Source organism: Triticum urartu, chromosome 2A (assembly GCF_056163025.1).
Source record: "Triticum urartu cultivar PI428250 chromosome 2A, HENAU_Tu73, whole genome shotgun sequence".
Lineage (NCBI taxonomy): Eukaryota > Viridiplantae > Streptophyta > Magnoliopsida > Poales > Poaceae > Triticum > Triticum urartu.
Genome location: NC_141874.1, coordinates 730,371,891 through 730,390,232, shown reverse-complemented (window position 1 = coordinate 730,390,232; position 18,342 = coordinate 730,371,891). Strand labels below are relative to the sequence as shown.

Here is an 18,342-nt window from a genome sequence, read left to right as displayed (position 1 = left end):
GTTCGACCCGTGTGATTTCATTTCTAAAGCAGGGTAAAAGTCTGTTTTGAGGTGTACCAGGCATGGCCACTTGCTGGTTTGCTGAGTATTGTTCTTGAGGTGGTAAACGAAACTTTGTATATATAACTTCGGTGTTTGCATTATTTTTTTTATGCATCGATGTTTGCATCTTGATGAGAGGTGCCGCTCATGTTCACAGGATTCATGGATTTTTTTGATTATCTTGTAATCATATTCCAACCCATTTAAATTTCGGTTGAAACAGTTGACGAGGCAAAACATTTCAATGAATATAATAACGAATTGTGCATGCCCAGCTCTCTGATCTATCTCACCATTGGATTAAAAAGTTAGAGCAAGAAAAAACTGAACCGTGCTAGTACTATACAACCTATACAACATCTGAGTTCCTTACAAAGAACTGTCCGGATGCTCTAAAGAGTAAACAGTGTTTTGCATGTAAGAACAATCAATGAACAGTGAGCTCTACAGACTCGAACTGTGTTTTGCACGCATAACAGCAACCAATGAACGTGGTTCTACAGCTAGTAGTCCACAAACTCCTCGGGCATGGGCAGAGGAACCCCTTTGGCATCTCTTATCTCTCTTTGGATCGCTCTGCATCTGTTAAAGTGACCTTTGAATTCATCCCAAGCAGATTCCATCTCAGCAGCTGAGGCATGACCCTTCCCGGACATCTCAATGGCTTCCTTGTGACTTTTTACCGCTGATTTCAGTTCCTCTTGAAGCTCAAGATTCTTGGACCGGACGAAATCCTTGCCCAATAAGAACCGCTCAGGGATGGGCTCAGGAACCCCTTTGGCATTTCTTATCTCTTTTTGCATCGCTCTGCATTTGTCCAAGCGAGCTTCGAATGCAACCCAAGCAGCATCTTCAGCTTGGCCACCCCTGGACATTTTCCTGATGTTGCTGTACTCCTTATCCATTTCTTCGTATTCCTGTCCTAGCTCAAGCTTCTTGGACAGGATGAAACCAGAGTCCGCCACCTCCTTATCCTGGATGCATGCAAAGCACATTAATCGTGAACCTTAGTATATAATTCCACGCACAGCAAATATTCACAATGAAGAGAAGTATCTCCTTCACACAAGTACCGAGGGATTACCTTTTCAGCTGGAGCATATGAGCTTGACGGTTCAGTTGGAGCATTGGAACTTGAGGACTGCTTATCTGAAACATTGGATCTCCCCTGCCTCTGATTATGGCTTGTACTCCCCCAGCCTCGAGCAGAAGCGTCTTGAGAGTAAGGCTGTAAGCATGAAAAGGTGCCATAGATTTTAGCGGCCCATAATTAAAACACCTAGCGCCATTAATCATTTTTCTTGATCATCGATTTTAGCTGCCCGTAATGTTGCAAGGATTATGTGAATAAACTAGCATAATATGACATGAAATGGCTGACAGTAAAACCCTTCCGGTCTTTACAATGTTTGAATAAGATATCAATTTGTATTTTGCAAGTAAATGACTCTTGTGTGACCATGATGAGGAATATCCCTTCTCACAGTAAACACCAGATGAAAACAAAGGGAAACAACATCCATCTCACACACAAAAGCTGAGATTACAATAAATTAAGCCACACAAGAGGAACTGTGGATTTCCAATTGCGTGTAGCAGGCTCAGTTTTGTTAGCTACTGCATCAACAATAGGTAATATTGCAAACGGAAAGTCATGTTTGCTTCGGTGCGCAAACTATGACCTATTTGACTTATAGGATTACCTATGATGGTAGAGATTGGGGAGGATTTCTAAATTATGACAGTTAGGAATACAACTTCGCATCTACGTCCCCATGCACTGGCAAAAAACTAAGAATTGATTTATTCTTATTTGCATTGGGAAGGTGGAAACACGCTAACTATTGTGAAAACAATGCAGAAGTTGGTAGTGTTTTGAATAGCAAAAAACAATCATGCAGCAGGTTCCGTGTTAGTGCAGATAGAAAAAAATACTTGTAATGACAAGTCTAATGACATACTCGTATTTCACATGACCATCTAAACTGTTTTAAAAATATTGATGGGAAACTCAAAGTACATTTGGCAACGTGAATTATAACATTATGTCAATTATCTACTGGGCTTCTAACATATTTCAGAATAGCAAATATTTTGAAAACATATTGTGAAGGTAAATAAAAGAAAACCGTACATTTGATCCACGGTTACTTCTCACTGGATTAAGGTATCTCTGAGCATCATCTCGAGAGAGCTCAACAAAAAATACCTGCACGCATTGTGAAGCAGCAGTGATCTCATCAAATGGTTTGACAAAATGAAAACCAAAAGATAGTACATCACAACGTCATGAAATCAGTAATACCTCATCGAAACGTTCCATTGAACCAGGCATGTTCGTCGATAATGGCAAGGCAAAATTCGCTGAAAAGAACATTGAAGGCAAACCTTTTCAGCTTAGAATTGTAGTAGGCATTTACTGTAAAAGCTTTGTAAGATGCGTGCCAAGCTAATATTCACATTGTAATCGTAAACGCCGCAACAGGAAATATGAGATAAATATTGCCGCCGCGAGTGCGAGGAGGGTCGAGGCCGGCACCTCCCGCCGCCCTCCTGCGAGCGCGGCCAGGGCCGCGTGGGGAGGAGGAAGAGGGGGGTGGGGGCGGCGATGTGGATGGGAGTCAGGAGCAGCTGTGGCGGCGGAGATGTGGAGATGCTACGGTTGGGTCCGGGACTGGCGGCGACGGCGATGAGGATGTGCGGTGGGAGGGGAGGGGTAGGGGGCGGGGCGGGACCGGCGGCTGCGGCGGAGGGGTCGGGACCGGTGGTCCGGCGAGGTCGTGCTAGGCAGCGTTTTCTATTTTGTTTCCCATTTTTTTAGGTCCTTTGTGTTCCTATTTCTGACATGTGGGGCATATGTGGAACTGACCCTAAGAAAAGCTGCAAGTGTACCCCTCAGAAAAAAAAAACTGCAAGTGTATTTGCTTAAGCTTCTTTCTAACAATCTAAACAAGTTGAGATAAATGTTTTTCAGTTCAGACTAAAGGCCAGTGATAAATCTTTTCTGAATTTTCATTCACTGGATGGTAATCTTGCAGCTTATAGAGGAAAATTCATCTAACAAATTAGTACATTATTATTAGTTAGATGGTGGATACCCAAAAGAAGGACACGACAGTCAAGGGGGAGACGAAATCCAAGCTACTGTATTAAAGATTCAGTGCCACTGACTGAATCTTCCCTTGGCCCTGGTTTCATTCATCAAAACAGGAAACAAGTTTAGCAGTAAAAATTACATACCCCACATCTTGTTAACCTCCTCATCAGGCACTGTCTTGCGTGTTTGTCGGAATCGCTTGGAGGACCTTGACTTTCGCTCAGCAGGTGACGGAAAAACAACCACAGCAGTCTGTAACAATGGTACGTAGCACAATGTTCAGTTTTACTGTTACACCTGTCATTCCATTTGAACTACTACAAGTCAAGTGCAGACACACATTACAACTTACTTTGCGGCCAAAATTGGAGAATCTGCTGAGAAGACGAATGCGAGGGATTCTTTCGACGTTCGCCTGGTCGAGAATGTAGTTGCGAGGGACGTTCTCAGCTATGCGCAGCAATCTGGTGACAACTGTAGTAGCGCGATCAATCCAGCGATCGAATTGCGCGTCTGCAATCTTTCTTTCGCTAAGCAATCCTGCCATCTGCACGCACGCAACAAAGAGAAAGTATCCATCTGCTCAGCTACCTAGCTAGCTGAAGAAACAACTACTCCAAGTAGAAAAAGTTACCACTAGCTAGTCCTAGATGTAAGTAAGTAAGATGCGAGTGGGTTAATTTGCACCTTCATCTGTTCCAGCGCATGCTTGATCCCGAGAATCACGAATCGTCTCTCTCGATGCTCCCTGACCCACTTCTCTGCCCAACTAGTCTTCCCAGAAGCCGGGAGGCCAACCATCATCATAACCTCACATTCCTTTTGTTGCAAACGCAGGCCCAAGAACAGCGTTGCCAATCCCATCAGCAAGAAGTGAGCTCCAGGGCTGGTAACCATTGACCGGCTCCAGCCCGTCCTCCATGCTGAACTGCAGATCCACGACCACATTCTTGAGCAGAACGTGAGGAAAGATAGCCGACTCCCACGGCATTGGCTTCACAGGAACATCAACCGAACCGAGCCCCGTCTGGCTGGCATCCAAGGGCAGGGCGATGCCGAGCCACTGCCCGTTCTTGGCGAACCCGATCGAGGCCACGGGCCTGGCATCCAGGTCCACGGCGCACACGACCGTGTCGCCGACCCCAAACTCGTCGTCGATCAGGTTACCGTCGTGGCGGGGCTTGCCGCCGGTGCCCCCGAACGCGAAGCTCTGGCCGCCGGTCTCCCCGAGGCCGCCCACGGGGTCGTCCCCCCTCGAGACGCCGACGCGGCAGAGGTGCCGCTGGCCGGCCTCCGTGTCCTCCATCTCCACGGGCTGCTCCGCCAACACCCTGCACCCGAAGCAGTACCGCCCGCCGCCTCGGACCCCCGCCGTCGCGCGTGCCCCCGACCAGCAGTAGGCGAACGCGCCCCCGTGCAGCGCGTGCCCCTGGAGCCCGCCATGGCTGACGACGAAATCTGGAGAGGTGGGGAGAGAGAGAGACGAGCCGCGTGACCACCGGAGTTGAGCGAGCGCGTGGAGAATTTCGGGGGATATGGATATGGAAATGCAGGCACTGACCGAGGTTGCAGTCGGCCGGGTTGAGCTGCACGCGCGCCGGCGCCGGCGCCGGCTGCGGCGCGGCCTGGGCGCCGTCAAGTCGGGCGCGCTTCTCTGGTGGCTGCTTGCTCTCGTCGCCTGTGCTCGCCATTGGCAGCGGTGAGCTTCTTGGCTTCTTGCTTAGGAGGACCAACCAACGAACCGAGCGGTTACGATTGGCGGGAGATTGGTTGGGTCGACTCCGTATGGAAGGTTAGCCAATGCCGGTATGTAAAAGGAGGACTATATATATCTTGGATGGAAAATTTGTTGGGTTTACCGTGACGACGGAAGTATGACCCCATTCTATTCAGAAACAGCTCTCTTGCGATTGCGATAGGTGACGAGAATTCGCATTGCGTTGTTTCAACTTTCACTATTGAAAAATTATTGTTTGCCGAGCCAAGGGCGGCGCTAGGCGCCTGTCGACCTGACGAAATTTCGGCCGGTCGCAACGCAGTTATCGGATGTCTCCCGCACATAGCCGTTCGATGGGCTTCGTTCCCATCATCTCTCAACCCCTATACCCTGCGAGCGCGCCTCTGCCCTCACCCGTTTGCCTCGCCGTAGACAATTGCCGTTGATGCTCGCCGTCATCAATCGCAACAAAAAACGTTGACCAACGCACATTGAAACTTTATAGGTGAGCTCTTGCGATACATGAGGCGATCCAGGCCGCCGCTTCAGGAGCGACACTGCCGCTGCTCTCTCCAACCACTCCCGCATCGTCGTCCCATCGTCGTCTCACTACTGAAAAATTGTTTGTTTTCACGTGCTTTGGTAAATATTCACTTTGACGAGTTGTACACTAAGCAAACGTTGAGATTCGGCAGAGGTCTTCCTTTGCCGAGATCTTTTCTTAAAAAACTCGATAAAAGGAAAATGCTCGGCCTGGTTAGTCTTCTCCAAGAGCCCAAAAGGTGGCACACCGTAAAAATGTGCCATGTGTCCCTGCCATTCATGTCTGGCTGCTCCGTGACGGCAGGGTCACATTTGCCAAGTACCCAAAGAGCGGAACTCGACATACCTTTCATGCCCCTTCCATTTCGTCTTCCTGTTGCATTAGACGCGCGGTGCCTAATATTGCCCTAGCTCTTCCACACTTGTCGCCTTGTTGCCCCACTGCGCGAGCTCCTCCACACCTGCCGCCGGCGCCTTCCCTATCCGTCGCTCCTTCAAGTTCGCCACCTCGCCAAGGTTGCCGCCTTCCCCAAAGGCAGTGGCGGAGCTTGCAGCCTAAACATGGACGGGCCAACAAGAAGAAAACATCATATGGGCTGCTGTTTTAAGGCCCAGGAGTAGATGTACACTGCATAAAATTTCTTGGACTAGGCGGGCCACGGCCCATTCGGCCTTGCTAAAGCTCCGCCAGTGCCCGTAGGGATGGCAATGAGTAGAGTATGGCTGGGTACAACCCCCTTCTTCACAAATTCATACCTACAAAAACCTTCTATATCCACCTACTTCAATACTCCTGAACACAAATGGACACCCAATCCATACCCATCGGGTATCCTATACATAATTGGTATCCAATGAGAAGAATATATAACATTTACATTTGAAAAAGTAGATAAATAAGTCTAAAATTCTGGTTTTGAAGGGCGATCAGTGGAGCACCAAAGTAGCCTCCTTCGACTTCACTATAGTAGCGGCGCTCGATTTAACTAATTGTTGCTAATACATACTCCTTCCGTCCCATAATAAGTGTCTCAATCTTAATATAACTTTACACTAGAGTTTGTACAAATTGAGACAAATTTTTTTAGACAGAGGGAGTAGTATACTAGTAGAGTTCCCTTCTTACCGCATGGCGCTAATTGGTCGGCACAATAATTGAGCTGAGCCTTCTTCTCTTATCTCCCTTACCTTCTCTTCATCCTCTCATCTCGCTTAATTATCTTCTCTCCCCCCCCCCCTCTATCTCTCTTACTAGTTCTTCCTACCACTGGATTTCCGGAGGAGACTTGTGGGAGATCTTACATTAGATGAGACCAATGAGATCGATTTTTTAGAAGATACAAACTAAAACATTCTCAAAAAAAATTAGGCACACAACAATGTTTGATTTACAATCCAAAAAAATCAGCTCCTAATTCAATTACATTAATAGAAACAAAAATCGGATGTCAATAGTGTCAAAGTACTATTCACTCAAAGCTGCCACTATTCACATTCAAATTTGTCTTTTTTGAATCTCTAAATGTACATCAAGTTTTGAGCTTATTTTTTAGGAGTTGTAGACATCACATGAATGTTTTCAAATAACGTTAGATTTTTTTTTGAAATGCTTAAATATGAATTTTTGGGTTTGGCCTCACGATCTCACCTAAATGTGAGAACTCATACAAGTCTCCCCCGTGGATTTCCCCTCTCCCCCTTTATTCACACTATTTTCCCCTCTCCTTAATTTTTTCACCCCCCTCCCTTCGGCATATTTTCTCTTTCTCTCTCATATTCTTCTTTCACTTTTTCCTTCTAGCTCTCACCACTTTTTCTTTTCCCGCGGTGTTCCCATACATTGTCTTGGCCATGAGCTCTCCGTCATGGGCTATGCAGTCGGTGTTGTCCAGCAAATCATCGCGTTGCAATACCACTTTGTCCATCGGATCCAGTTGCATTCGTACACCACTGGCAGCAAAGCCCCCCCCCCCCTCCCCCAACACAGGAAGCCCACTTGTGTTGCTTCGTGGTTGCAAATGTCTTGTTGTGAGAGAACCTCATACACATGAATCATGAAGGAATGCAATTCGATAATTCCTCATCTGTGTAGGTAAGGTAACGAAGGTATAATAAAACATGTCTCTTTGGTAATAAATTAATTTGCAATTTCGCATGCAGTTCTTGTTTCTCATGGCATCATGTGCACACACATCCAGAAAACAGTCTCTTGCCACACATGGATATGGGTCGATCTCTTAATGCCTTGCATAACCCAGTTGGTTTGTACTTGATCACTTAGAGACCGGTTGGATGATGCGTTGGCAGACGCAAGAGAGAAGTAAGTCAAGATGGATGAGAAGCAAGTCAAGATATATGAGCAGCAAGTATATATAAATAAATGTTATGCACATCCAAAACAATGAGATGCCAACCCGGATAGAAACCTTTAAGAAACTTCGATATGGAATCCTAGTTGGTGCGATTATTTGTTTCGTACTCCTAGTTTGATGAGTAGCAGGATTCCTTCTAGTGGCAGCCATTGTACTGGTCATGTTTTTCGCTTAGGCATTACCTAGGGGAACAATGGCTAGTTATTTTTGTTAGTTCTTGGACTATTAGCTAGGTAAGTTATTCTTAGTATTATGCATGTACTCAAGATCAACTCAATGCAAGCAGTACTTCTTCATATGTTATCGATCTTACGGTATTATTCATTAAAATGTGGTTTAATATGGTATGTCAACATGGTACTCATGTCTGAAGTAATCAACTAGCTTCACTTGGGACATGTTTATACATATCTGATCAATTTCATTTCAACTTCAAAGGTGTTATGAATTTAGAATATAACATCATGTTCATGTTGCCGCTTAATGCTTACTTATTCAAAATGCATGAGTATGATGAATATGTTGTCTAGTTGGTCACTTCCCAGTCTATTGCTAACCTTCACCCGTACTAAGCTAAAATACTGCTTGTGCATCCAAAATCCTAGTCCAAAGCTTATTTCCATAAAGAGTCCACTATACCTACTCATCATGGCTTAAAGAAGTCACTGCAAGTAAATCGCCATTGTCACGCCCCTATTTTGTTGTCTAAGTTTCTAAAGGAGGGAAATGAGTAGTTTTCTATTCTTCTTGTAATGGTTGCGATCAAATAAATCAAGTCTATTAAAAAATTCCAAAAATCCTAGCAAAGGGAAGCAAGCAAATAAAGTTCAAAGTGCAAAGTTCCAAAGCAGTTATTACAAGAAGAATGGTGGTTAAACATGCCTTTTCACTCTTCAAATTCTGAAAACAACCTTCCAAAATATGGTGTCACAAGTTTGCCAGTTTTATAAAACAAGCGCATGGCAATCCCTGCTCCCTCTGCGAAGGGTTTATCTTTTTACTTTAAAGTTGAGTCATGGCCTTCCTAGAGCACCAACTCAAAGAGCATAGTTATCATTCTTAGTTTAAGATGCATTTGGTCTAAGTAACATTATGTGATGCATGAATGTGATGCTCTATACTAAATCATAATATCTAGTCACCTCTTGAATTTCATTGGTGTCTTGCATTTATGCTTTGCTCACAAAAATACTAGCGGATACCATGTTGTCATATTTTCATTATGTCCATTTTTCGATCATGTTGGTATTTGATATCCTTTATTATAACTTCCTAATTGATTGAAATCTTATCGCGGGAGAACATAGTTATTAAGCCTTTTTTATTCATTTTGTTACTCCCATAAGATAGATGTAAAGTGATCATGGACTAAATTTCTATGCATACACTAAATAAAAGTGCTAGTAGAAGTTTTCTTTGTCGTATCAGTTTGTCAACTAAACTGCGTGAGGAATGAGGACAAGCAATAATGTAATCTTAGAGGAGGTGATGCATCTCAAATGTATATATTTTTCAAGCACTTTTGCAATGTTTTCGCCCTCTAGTTTGCATAATCCTATATCCTATATACTTAAGAAGTTCACCCCCACTACTTGATTTACCTCAACATGCAGCATAGCCATGTCATCAACCAATCACATCCAGCCACGTCACACCATGCAATCCACTCAACCCACCTCCTCAACGGAAAAAAATTATATGAGACCAGGTCTCACAGTTAGCAGGTGAGACCCGTCCTGATGGATGACACGTGGTATTCACAAATCACAAAGCATCTAATCTCTCCCCCCTGATTTTAAGTGAGGGATGGGGTGCTTTGTGATTTATGAATGCCACGTGTCATCCATCAGGATAGGTCTCGCGTGAGACCTGGTCTCATAGAATTCTTTTCCCCTCCTCAACTCTGAGCCAGAAAAAAAATCCTCGAAAGAAAACATGAAATCTTTAGGATTCCCTACCGCCCATGCCCGAAGAAACTCCCTCCTGCTCCTCTTCCCGCCGCCGGCCTCCCTCGCCGGTGGTAGGAGCCACTTCCTCATCCAGTTCCTCAGCTCCGGATCCTCCTTGCGGCGGCTATCCGGTTACTCCTCGCGGCGGCCATCCCTATCGCGCGCCCCGATTCCTGCGGTATCCAGCAGGATGAATCCGTGATGCGACCATCCCCCTCGCCACCCCAGTACGTGCGAACAACATTGGGAAGGATCAGCTCACCGGTCTACCACCGCCCCTTCCCCTCGCCTCCTCGCTGCCGCCATGGCCTGAAGCAGGCATCCCTGAGCAACGCCTGTGCGCACGCCGTGGCTCCCCTCTGGTCCCTCCGTCGCGCGGCCGGCTGCATAAAGGTTGACAGCCAATGCTCAGAGAAGTGCTTAATCAAACAACGTGGCCATTGAACTTTCAGTATTGTTTGTCTTCCTCCAGCCGCGACCTTCTACTGTCGCAATGGTGGCCTTTCTCCGCAAGCTGACCTTTTGCAACTGGGGAGGAAGCTGTCATGGTTATTCGGTGCTTCATTTTATTGGTCATGGGCGTGCAGACAAGGACGTACAATTTCAAACTACATCGATGACTTATTCAAGTTGAAGGTCATGTGCTCTGTTCTTCAGTATTTGTTTGTTTTTTCTAAGAAAAATATCATATGCAACTGTACGCCACTTCTTCCGCCCTTATGCAACCCAGCCGCTCCAACCGTCTCATACTGTCTTATCTTCCCCGTTGTTGTGTACAACCACCCAACGATCTGATTTTCTCCAAACAAAAGAAAACATATGCTGCATGTACCTCAAATAATTGGCATTTGACGCTCCATCTCCTAATCTCTTCCACTTCCTCTCCCCCACGTTCTCCATATAAGAAACTGATGGATCTCCTTTTGAAGTCTGTGCTTTGCCTCACCTTATTGCCTTCCCATCGTCCTCCAGCACGGGTGGGTTCAGCCGCACCACTCATACGGCACCGATGGTGATACTCTCTCCTTCTGATGTTTCTTTATGCAGAATTTTTAATCTATGCCAGCAAGGTCTATGTAAATGGAAGGAGATTGCAGTTTGAAAATAAATCTAGGTAATCTTTGTACTCCACTGTTTACTCAATATCTTTTTTGAAACTTTGCTAATGTCAATGATAACAAGTTCATTAGATGTTTTTTAAGCAGACTTTTGAATCTATATCGACATGGTCCGATGAAAATGGAAGCATATTGTAGTTTGAAAATAAATCTCGATAATCTTTATGCTCCATTGTTTGCTCAATATGTTTTTTTCACCTTGCCACATTCAGTGATAACACGTTCATTAGTTCATAATTTGCAATTTTGGAACAAAATGAGTCAATAATTTTATGTTCCCTGGTTATCTTATGGACTATCAGTTACTCCCTGCAGTCCTCTATCTTTTACCTCGATGCTTCTCTTAAATCCATAATCCCTGGCCCATTTTACTTTGTCGAGTCCTATGGTAATTTTGATTATTGATGGAATTTCGGGTTGATCTTCAACCAATATCCATCGGAGGTTTAGATTGAACGAACAATAATACCACAATTCATGATCTCTACAATAGTTGATTTTGTTGAGAGAAGCTTTGATCTTTACTTATTACTTTTCTAACCTTCGTTTGTGCTGATTCTTTTCTATTGTCTCTGCAAGTTGTTTGATGAAAACCAAAGCAAGCCAGTGATCTTGCTTCAGCCCTATTCCAGCTAATCTATGGTAATGTTCTTCTTGCATTCATGTTCTACGGTCATCTCTCTTTTGTATCACCTAGACACCCACCCTATATCTCCTTCGCTTTAACACATATAGGTGAAGCTCAAACTGATTCAAACAAAGGTTGAAGCCTGCATGCAGACTTGCCAAACATGGCGTCTTTTTTTGTACGTACAGTCTGCCAAGAAAGTACTTTTGTTGTTCCAGTTGTTTGATGTAGATATACTTATAGCCTAAGATCTGGAGTGAAATCCCACCATGCAACAAATTGTGTGTATTAAATTGATTTGTATGTATGGAATTTTGTTATCACAATCAGTTTATTTAAATTCAGATCATTGCAAAGAGAAGTAATTTTTTTCTCTTGGGTATGTATCTATCTTTGTAAAATATATCAAGTTTAGTTAATTTGATTTCATTGTTTATATATGTATTTAAAGTTAGCCAGATTGTCTGCATGTTGTATAAGTGCAATTGCATGGCCAAGCAGTTTTGATCCATGATGTTATTATCTGTGAGGCATACATTTGATTATTGTTGGAACCTTCAGTTTGAGTGAGACAGTTTCTGTTTGGCCCCCCACTTTTAGGCTGGTAAAAGTTTGAAGAATGAATCCCTTACTACAATTGTTTAGTTTGTTTGAAGAGCTTATTGTAATTTGCAAGGCTCAAACAACATAGAACTATGATTCAAGTCTAATAGTTGCTTATACATTGCGCAAATATGGTTTGTGTGAGTTCACAAATACCACACTGAAGTGGTAGAATTCATTTCCTTCTGATAATATGTCCTCTAATAATACACCTATGAATATTTAGGATTTGGCACAATAATATCCCGCAGCAACGCGCGGGGTATTATCTAGTTTGAATAAAAAACTAACCCGGTTGACATTGTTTCCAGCAGATATTCAAATAGACCCTTCGTTTTTTTCGTCGGTCAGTATTGCATTGTTCGTGTCCTGTTATATTCAAGCGTTCATTACCTCTCCATAATGAAACCCTCACTGGCTGTCCCTGGCACCACTCTCTCTTCACCAATTTTAGTACCACTCTCTGCCGGCCATAACCGTTCCCAGCAACCGGTCGTATTCTTTTTGCTTTTCTTCCCCTCTATCCAAGCTAAGTCAGGCGGAAAGAGTCCGGCGCCACGGTCGGCATTGTGCTACTCAAAGACGCATATCCGAAATCCCCCGGCGCATTCACTACCTTTGTGGCACCGATGAGTGGATTCTATGCATACTTTTTAGAGTATACTTTAGTGCCAAAATCCCTCTATCATGCCATCTTGCACTTATTCATGTCCTCAGTACATAGTTTCTGGTCTTTACTCGTTTTACTATGTTCATTTCACAACTTTTATTTTTATTTAGTTTTTCTTTGTTTTGGGGTCTATGTAGGTGTATCGGTATGTTCATGGACTTGGCACATTAAAAGCACCAAGTCGGGGGAAACCTAGAGAAGTTCCAGGCACTAGATTAGGGCCCTATTGAGTGTTTAGTGTTTTGACATTTATTAAAGTATCTGAATTGAAGATCCAATGCCTCAGGTGAATTGTTTTTTTTCTAGAGGAATCCAACGAGCCAAGAACTTCAAAATCATAGTTTGTATGAAGAAAAAACGACCAAAATATGAAATAGCTCCTGGAGGCCAGAGTGTTCGATGACCATTGGTACGAGCGCAAATGGTCATACCCGCGCTGGCACCAGAGCCCGACGACACTAGTAAACCAGTCATAACTTCGTCGAGTTTGCTTTGATTTCATCACAATTTTTTCCAACATGTTACTTGACGACCAACACATGTTTTGGGAGAGGATTTGGCTCCCCTGGAACCCTTGGATGAAATGAGGAGCGGCTAAATCAATGGAGGAAACCAATCATATATACTCACCTCCAACCCTAGTGACCGAGATCCGTCTCAGTCATCATCTCCTGCTGCCACACCTCCATAGCTGCAACTCCACCAAAGATAAGGGCCAAGACGGAGGGGCAGTTTTGAGGTTTGGCTCTGGAGATACTTGGTGATCTGCAAAAACTTTGGCAAGGAAAATGAGAGTGTTTCCTTCCCTCTTGAATTTTCAGAAAAAATAATGCAACAGTACTTTGACAGGACGTAAAGTTGGCGATTGGACATGGGTCCAGCGGAAGACCGGGCCGACGCCGGGCCCATAGGCTTTCACCCCATGATCCGTTTTGTATCCCACTCCATGTGGACTTTGAGTAATAAAATTTGGTCTAACCCCTTAAAAAAAAGCTAGCTAGTTGATTTGTCTCAACAAAAAAAAAGCTAGCTAGTTGATTCTCTGACGCCATTACGGCACAGCTGCAGCTCATGCTCGTATTCCGGACTCACCTTCTCCATCCATCCCCTCTCTCTCCCTCTCAGTGACTTGTTCCCTTTGGTCCAGCTCCGACGTGGTCGTTTCATGTTTTTATTTGTAATCTCGTACGTCGTGTGTTCTAATCGGGAGTGAGAGGTGATCATGAGCAAGACATTTTTGCTTAACTATTAAGGTTCTGTCCGTTACTGTAGATTATATGTTTGCTTACTTCGTTAACATCTAAAATACGTCTAGATACATCCATTTCTGCGACAAATAATTCCGAACGGAGGGAGTATGTATGTATATGTGAGCTACTGCTACAGTACACTTGTATGGGTGGTTGAACACGGAAACTGGGAGGCTTTCGCCTTTCGGCCACGGCAGTGCACAGTCTTCTGTATTTTGTACGCTGTGTGGTCAGATCGGCACAAAAGTGGTGGCCACAGAGCTACGCATGTTTTAGCATGAAACAGGAAACATCAAACATGTGTTCTTCTGTTTTCTGTGTTCCTATGGATTGGATGAACTGAACTCCGGAATTGGCGTTCATAGAACACAATTATTATTGCATAGCAAAGGATGCAAGAATATTCAGAACAGGTGGATTTGTACGTTACAAGTTTTTTTATCAACATCAGAACATTTTTTTCATGCTACAATTTTATCAAGAAATCTGTCTCGGCCTACTGGCTGCGAGTTTCCACCGGAGAATTGTCTGATCAACCAAACAACCGAGGGCCTCTTTGAATCGCGGGACTTCTAAAACACATGAATGGAATGACATGGCATCTTCATGCAGGAAAAACGTAAGATTCTTTACACGAGGTTTAAAATTTAATTACAAAAACTAGTACATAGGAATCCTAAGAGCAACTCCAACGCGCCAATCCATTCTCGTCTGCATGTGTCCGTTTGGGTTGTTGCGGACAGAAATATCGGTCCAATGCGCCGACACAAAAGGACGCGCGTTCACTTTTCGTCCACCTGCCGACCCATTGCTGGCTTAAATTTGAGTCCCATTTGAATCGGCACAAATAAAAAACGGACGCGCGCGACGCGCACCTACTCCTCCCTCTGACCCGCCAGTCGGTGGCACAACGACCACCATTTCCCTCCACTTTCCCAAAACCCTCCCGCCCGCTGGCGCTCCCAGACATGGAGGACGCGCCGACCCTCGATCCCGCCACCAGCCTCGCCTCATCCGGCCTCACCTCCGTCTCCCCCGCCAAAGGCAAGCCCCGTGCATCCCGCAAGACCGCAACGCCACCCAAGAAAAAGAACAACTGACACCCGAAGAGCGAGACGTGCAGTGGGCCAAGAGGAAGGGCCGGAGGCACGCGGTGGACGCAAGGTACGAAGCAACGGCCGTCGTCGCCCTCTCCGCCGCCGCACAGTAGAAGGAAACCAATGCCCAAGTCGCTGCGGCAACGATGGAGGTCCTGATCTACCTAGGGTTAAATCCTGGCCAACATGAGCTCGTCAACGCCGACATGGCCGCGGCCACCACGGGCTCGTCGACAATTCCTCGGATGGTGCTGCCAGAGTCACCGCCAATGCCAAGACCAAGGCGAAAGAAGTGGCGCTCGCTAGCATGATGACGGAGGTGGAGATCACGAAGGTGGCCCTGAACACCGTGTTGCCGAGGAAGAGGCCATGGTTCGAGAAGATGTAGATCGGCATGCTCAAGTTCGATGACTAGTGATCTATGGCGGAGAGCGCCATCCATTTTTGTATGTCGGCTAGTGTGCTGGCATGACCGCGGTCGAGATGGCTTGGTCGAATTCCCGCCCATTTTTGTGTGCTGGCCGTTGGCAAGTGCGCCAACATAAACTGTGTGGTGGGTTTTTTGGAGGCTGGCATTGTATGTCGGCCGCTGGCACGGCGCCGGCATGAACTTTGGGCAATGGCATGACCGCTAGCATGATCTATGACCGTTGGCCTTTTAAATTTAAGCGCGGATATGAAATGGATAGTGCGCGTTGGGCGCACGATCGATCCAAAACAAAAACAAGACGGACACCAAGCGGGCTGCCGATCCAAACAGACAAAAAAAGAACAATGTGCGCGTCCGTTAGAATCGGCACTTGGAGTTGCTCTAAGAAACTTTTTTCATTGATTGAAGAATCAAACACTATCCCAGGAAAAAAATCCTACCGATTAGAATCCTCCAAAAATTTCCTTTGCAAATCCTTTGAATGAAAGCGGCCCTAGACTGAAGGGCGGGGAAGACCAAATTGAATCCTACCCTCCCTCCAAAACAAACGTCCACCCGCCTTGCACATGAAAGGCAAGCAGGCTTTAACCGGAGCAGTTGCTAAAGGGCTACCAAAAGAAGTAGTAATCCTCTGTGGAACCCTGTACTCCTGTAGCTGTATACCACCCCCCACGGAGACCAGTTTGACCAGGGAGACGAGCACTTGTCCTTGACCGACCCGTGTCTCTGAGAGGTCAAGAGTAGCAAGCGCAGCTTTGTTTGTTTCAAGAAGCTAGGCAGGGAGGCGGACAGAGAGCCGCTCAGCAGCAGCGTGGGCGTGCTTGGTAAATTTGCTTCGTTTTCTCTTGTTTTTCGAAGATCTGGTTCCATCCCTTCCAATCTTCCCACCGCATTGCCGCTCCTTTGTTTAGAGAAATGCTCCTTTGTTTCTTGAAGTCTTGAAGAGATCTGGCTCGTTTCCTTCCCATCTTAACACCGAGTGCGGCTAGCTGGTCTGTGCAGAGATTGTCCGCCCCTAACGTCTTGTGGCCGGAGAGAACAGGCAACGGGAGGAAGCCAGCCGCTAGATTCGACTTCCACCGTCGGACTGCCTCGTAATTTAATTCGCCTTCCTCATGTTTGTTGAAGAGATCCTGCTTGCTTTCTTTCAATCTTATACTAGTGCTGAGAGAAAAAAAGGCTCCTTTCTGTTCTGCAGAGATTTTTTTTCTTTCCGATCCGGACGTTTCCTGCAGCGAGAGGGCGATCGATTCGATGGGCAGCGACGAGGAGACCAGCCGCGTGGTCCGAGCACTCGTGGAGAAGCACGTCGAGTCCGTGGTGAGCCTCAGGGCCTTCAGGGAGCCCTCCGACCCAGAGCTAGGGGGCGAGGGGAACCAGGACGGTGGGAAGCAGCGCACGGGAGAGGAAGAGGAAGAGGACAAGGGGGAGGGCGGCGGCGGCAAGAAAAGGAAGAAGGAGGGGGAGAGCAGCGCCGGCAAGAAAGTGGAAAAGCCCCCGACGACGGTGTGCTATGGCACCGGAAGCATCCTCCATTCCTGCGACCGATTCACTCTGGTGTTTTCCGTCGCCCACACCTTCGCCAGTTTCCGTCCCACCGGCGACGGCCCTGGAGCGCCACTGGTCGTTGAGGGTACCAAAGTTCTAGTGGAGTTCTTCGACGGCAGCGTCTGCGATGTGTCTATCCAGGCCATAGGATGGTCACACGACATGGCGATCATCATGGTGATGCCAAGCCGAACCTACCGCGCCGTCAAGTTCATCGATCACACTTGTTCTGCCATGGGTTTCTCCGCACATGACAGAGAGACACGTATCTACAGCATCTGCACCTTCCCTGCCGACCCCATCAACGCCTTGTTTGGCACCGCTCTCTCTGGCAAGATATGGTTAGTAACTTAATTATGCGTTCCTGCTGCTAGCTAGTTCAGTAGTTTCGCATTTTCGCTACACCATGTGTCTGAAGAATGTTAATGCAAATCTGAAATGCACTCTACAGCGGACCTCCCCGGCGTGGCCGAGACATTGATCCATCACTTCACCGGGAGCTAAGAATGTTCGGGTTTCTGATGGATGGAGCGACTGGCTGTTCCGGTGCTCCTCTCTTCACAGCAACTCGACAGGTCATGGGGATGTGGACATCTCATGTTGGGGAGTTCAAGTTTGCTGTCCTTGTTGAGTCGATATGTGAATGGCTTCGCAGGACCTACAATATACAAGAGGTCAGTAGTTTGTTTACCGTCAAGTGCGTATGTTCAATTCCTTCCTAAGTTGTTTAACTTTGAACTTGGCTTCTCATCAGACTAGCATGAAGCATGTGGTACCTAGGTTGGTGTCGATTTACTTGGAGCACCTGAGGCTACTCGATCTATCCACATGAATGATTCAGGTACATATTTTCAATGTTCGTTTATACCTAGCTAGGATGTCAATGTTATGCGAGAGAAAAACAATAGTTGATGGATAAAGTTTCTAGTTGGTTGGCATTGATAAAACTTTCAGAGGCCAAGGATGATCCGTTATGTTGCTTATTAGTAACGATAGTTTTAGATTATAATTGCACAGATTGTTCATGCATGTAAAAATAGATGGATTACTTACTGTCTTGGCTAATCTGTTGTGTAGCAAGTATATATAACCTGTTTTCATCACACACAACTAGCTAGGAAACAAGAGAAAAAAAAAGGTATAAACTTCTTCTGTATCATCAGCTTTTTAGCCCTCTACGTATATTGGTTCTGTCCTCAACTGATTGAAGTAGAATAAATGATGCTTGCTCTATCTTATAAGTATGTGTTTGAGTTTGGATAACAGAAATTGTTTCGT

General features: G+C 45.6%; 1 protein-coding gene and 1 pseudogene across 1 annotated transcript; one reads left to right on the top strand and one right to left on the bottom strand.

Moving 5' to 3' along the window:
- Nucleotides 1-322: 322 nt before the first annotated feature.
- Nucleotides 323-4,830, bottom strand: LOC147987299 (uncharacterized; annotated as a pseudogene).
- An 11,902-nt stretch (nt 4,831-16,732) lies between these two features.
- LOC147987298 (uncharacterized) lies at nt 16,733-17,896 on the top strand. Its single transcript, XM_087542339.1, has 3 exons — nt 16,733-17,405; nt 17,516-17,738; nt 17,819-17,896. The coding sequence occupies exons 1-3, from the start codon at nt 16,771-16,773 to the stop codon at nt 17,894-17,896; spliced, it is 936 nt and encodes a 311-aa protein (XP_087398465.1). The 5' UTR covers nt 16,733-16,770.
- The last annotated feature ends 446 nt before the right edge of the window (nt 17,897-18,342 follow it).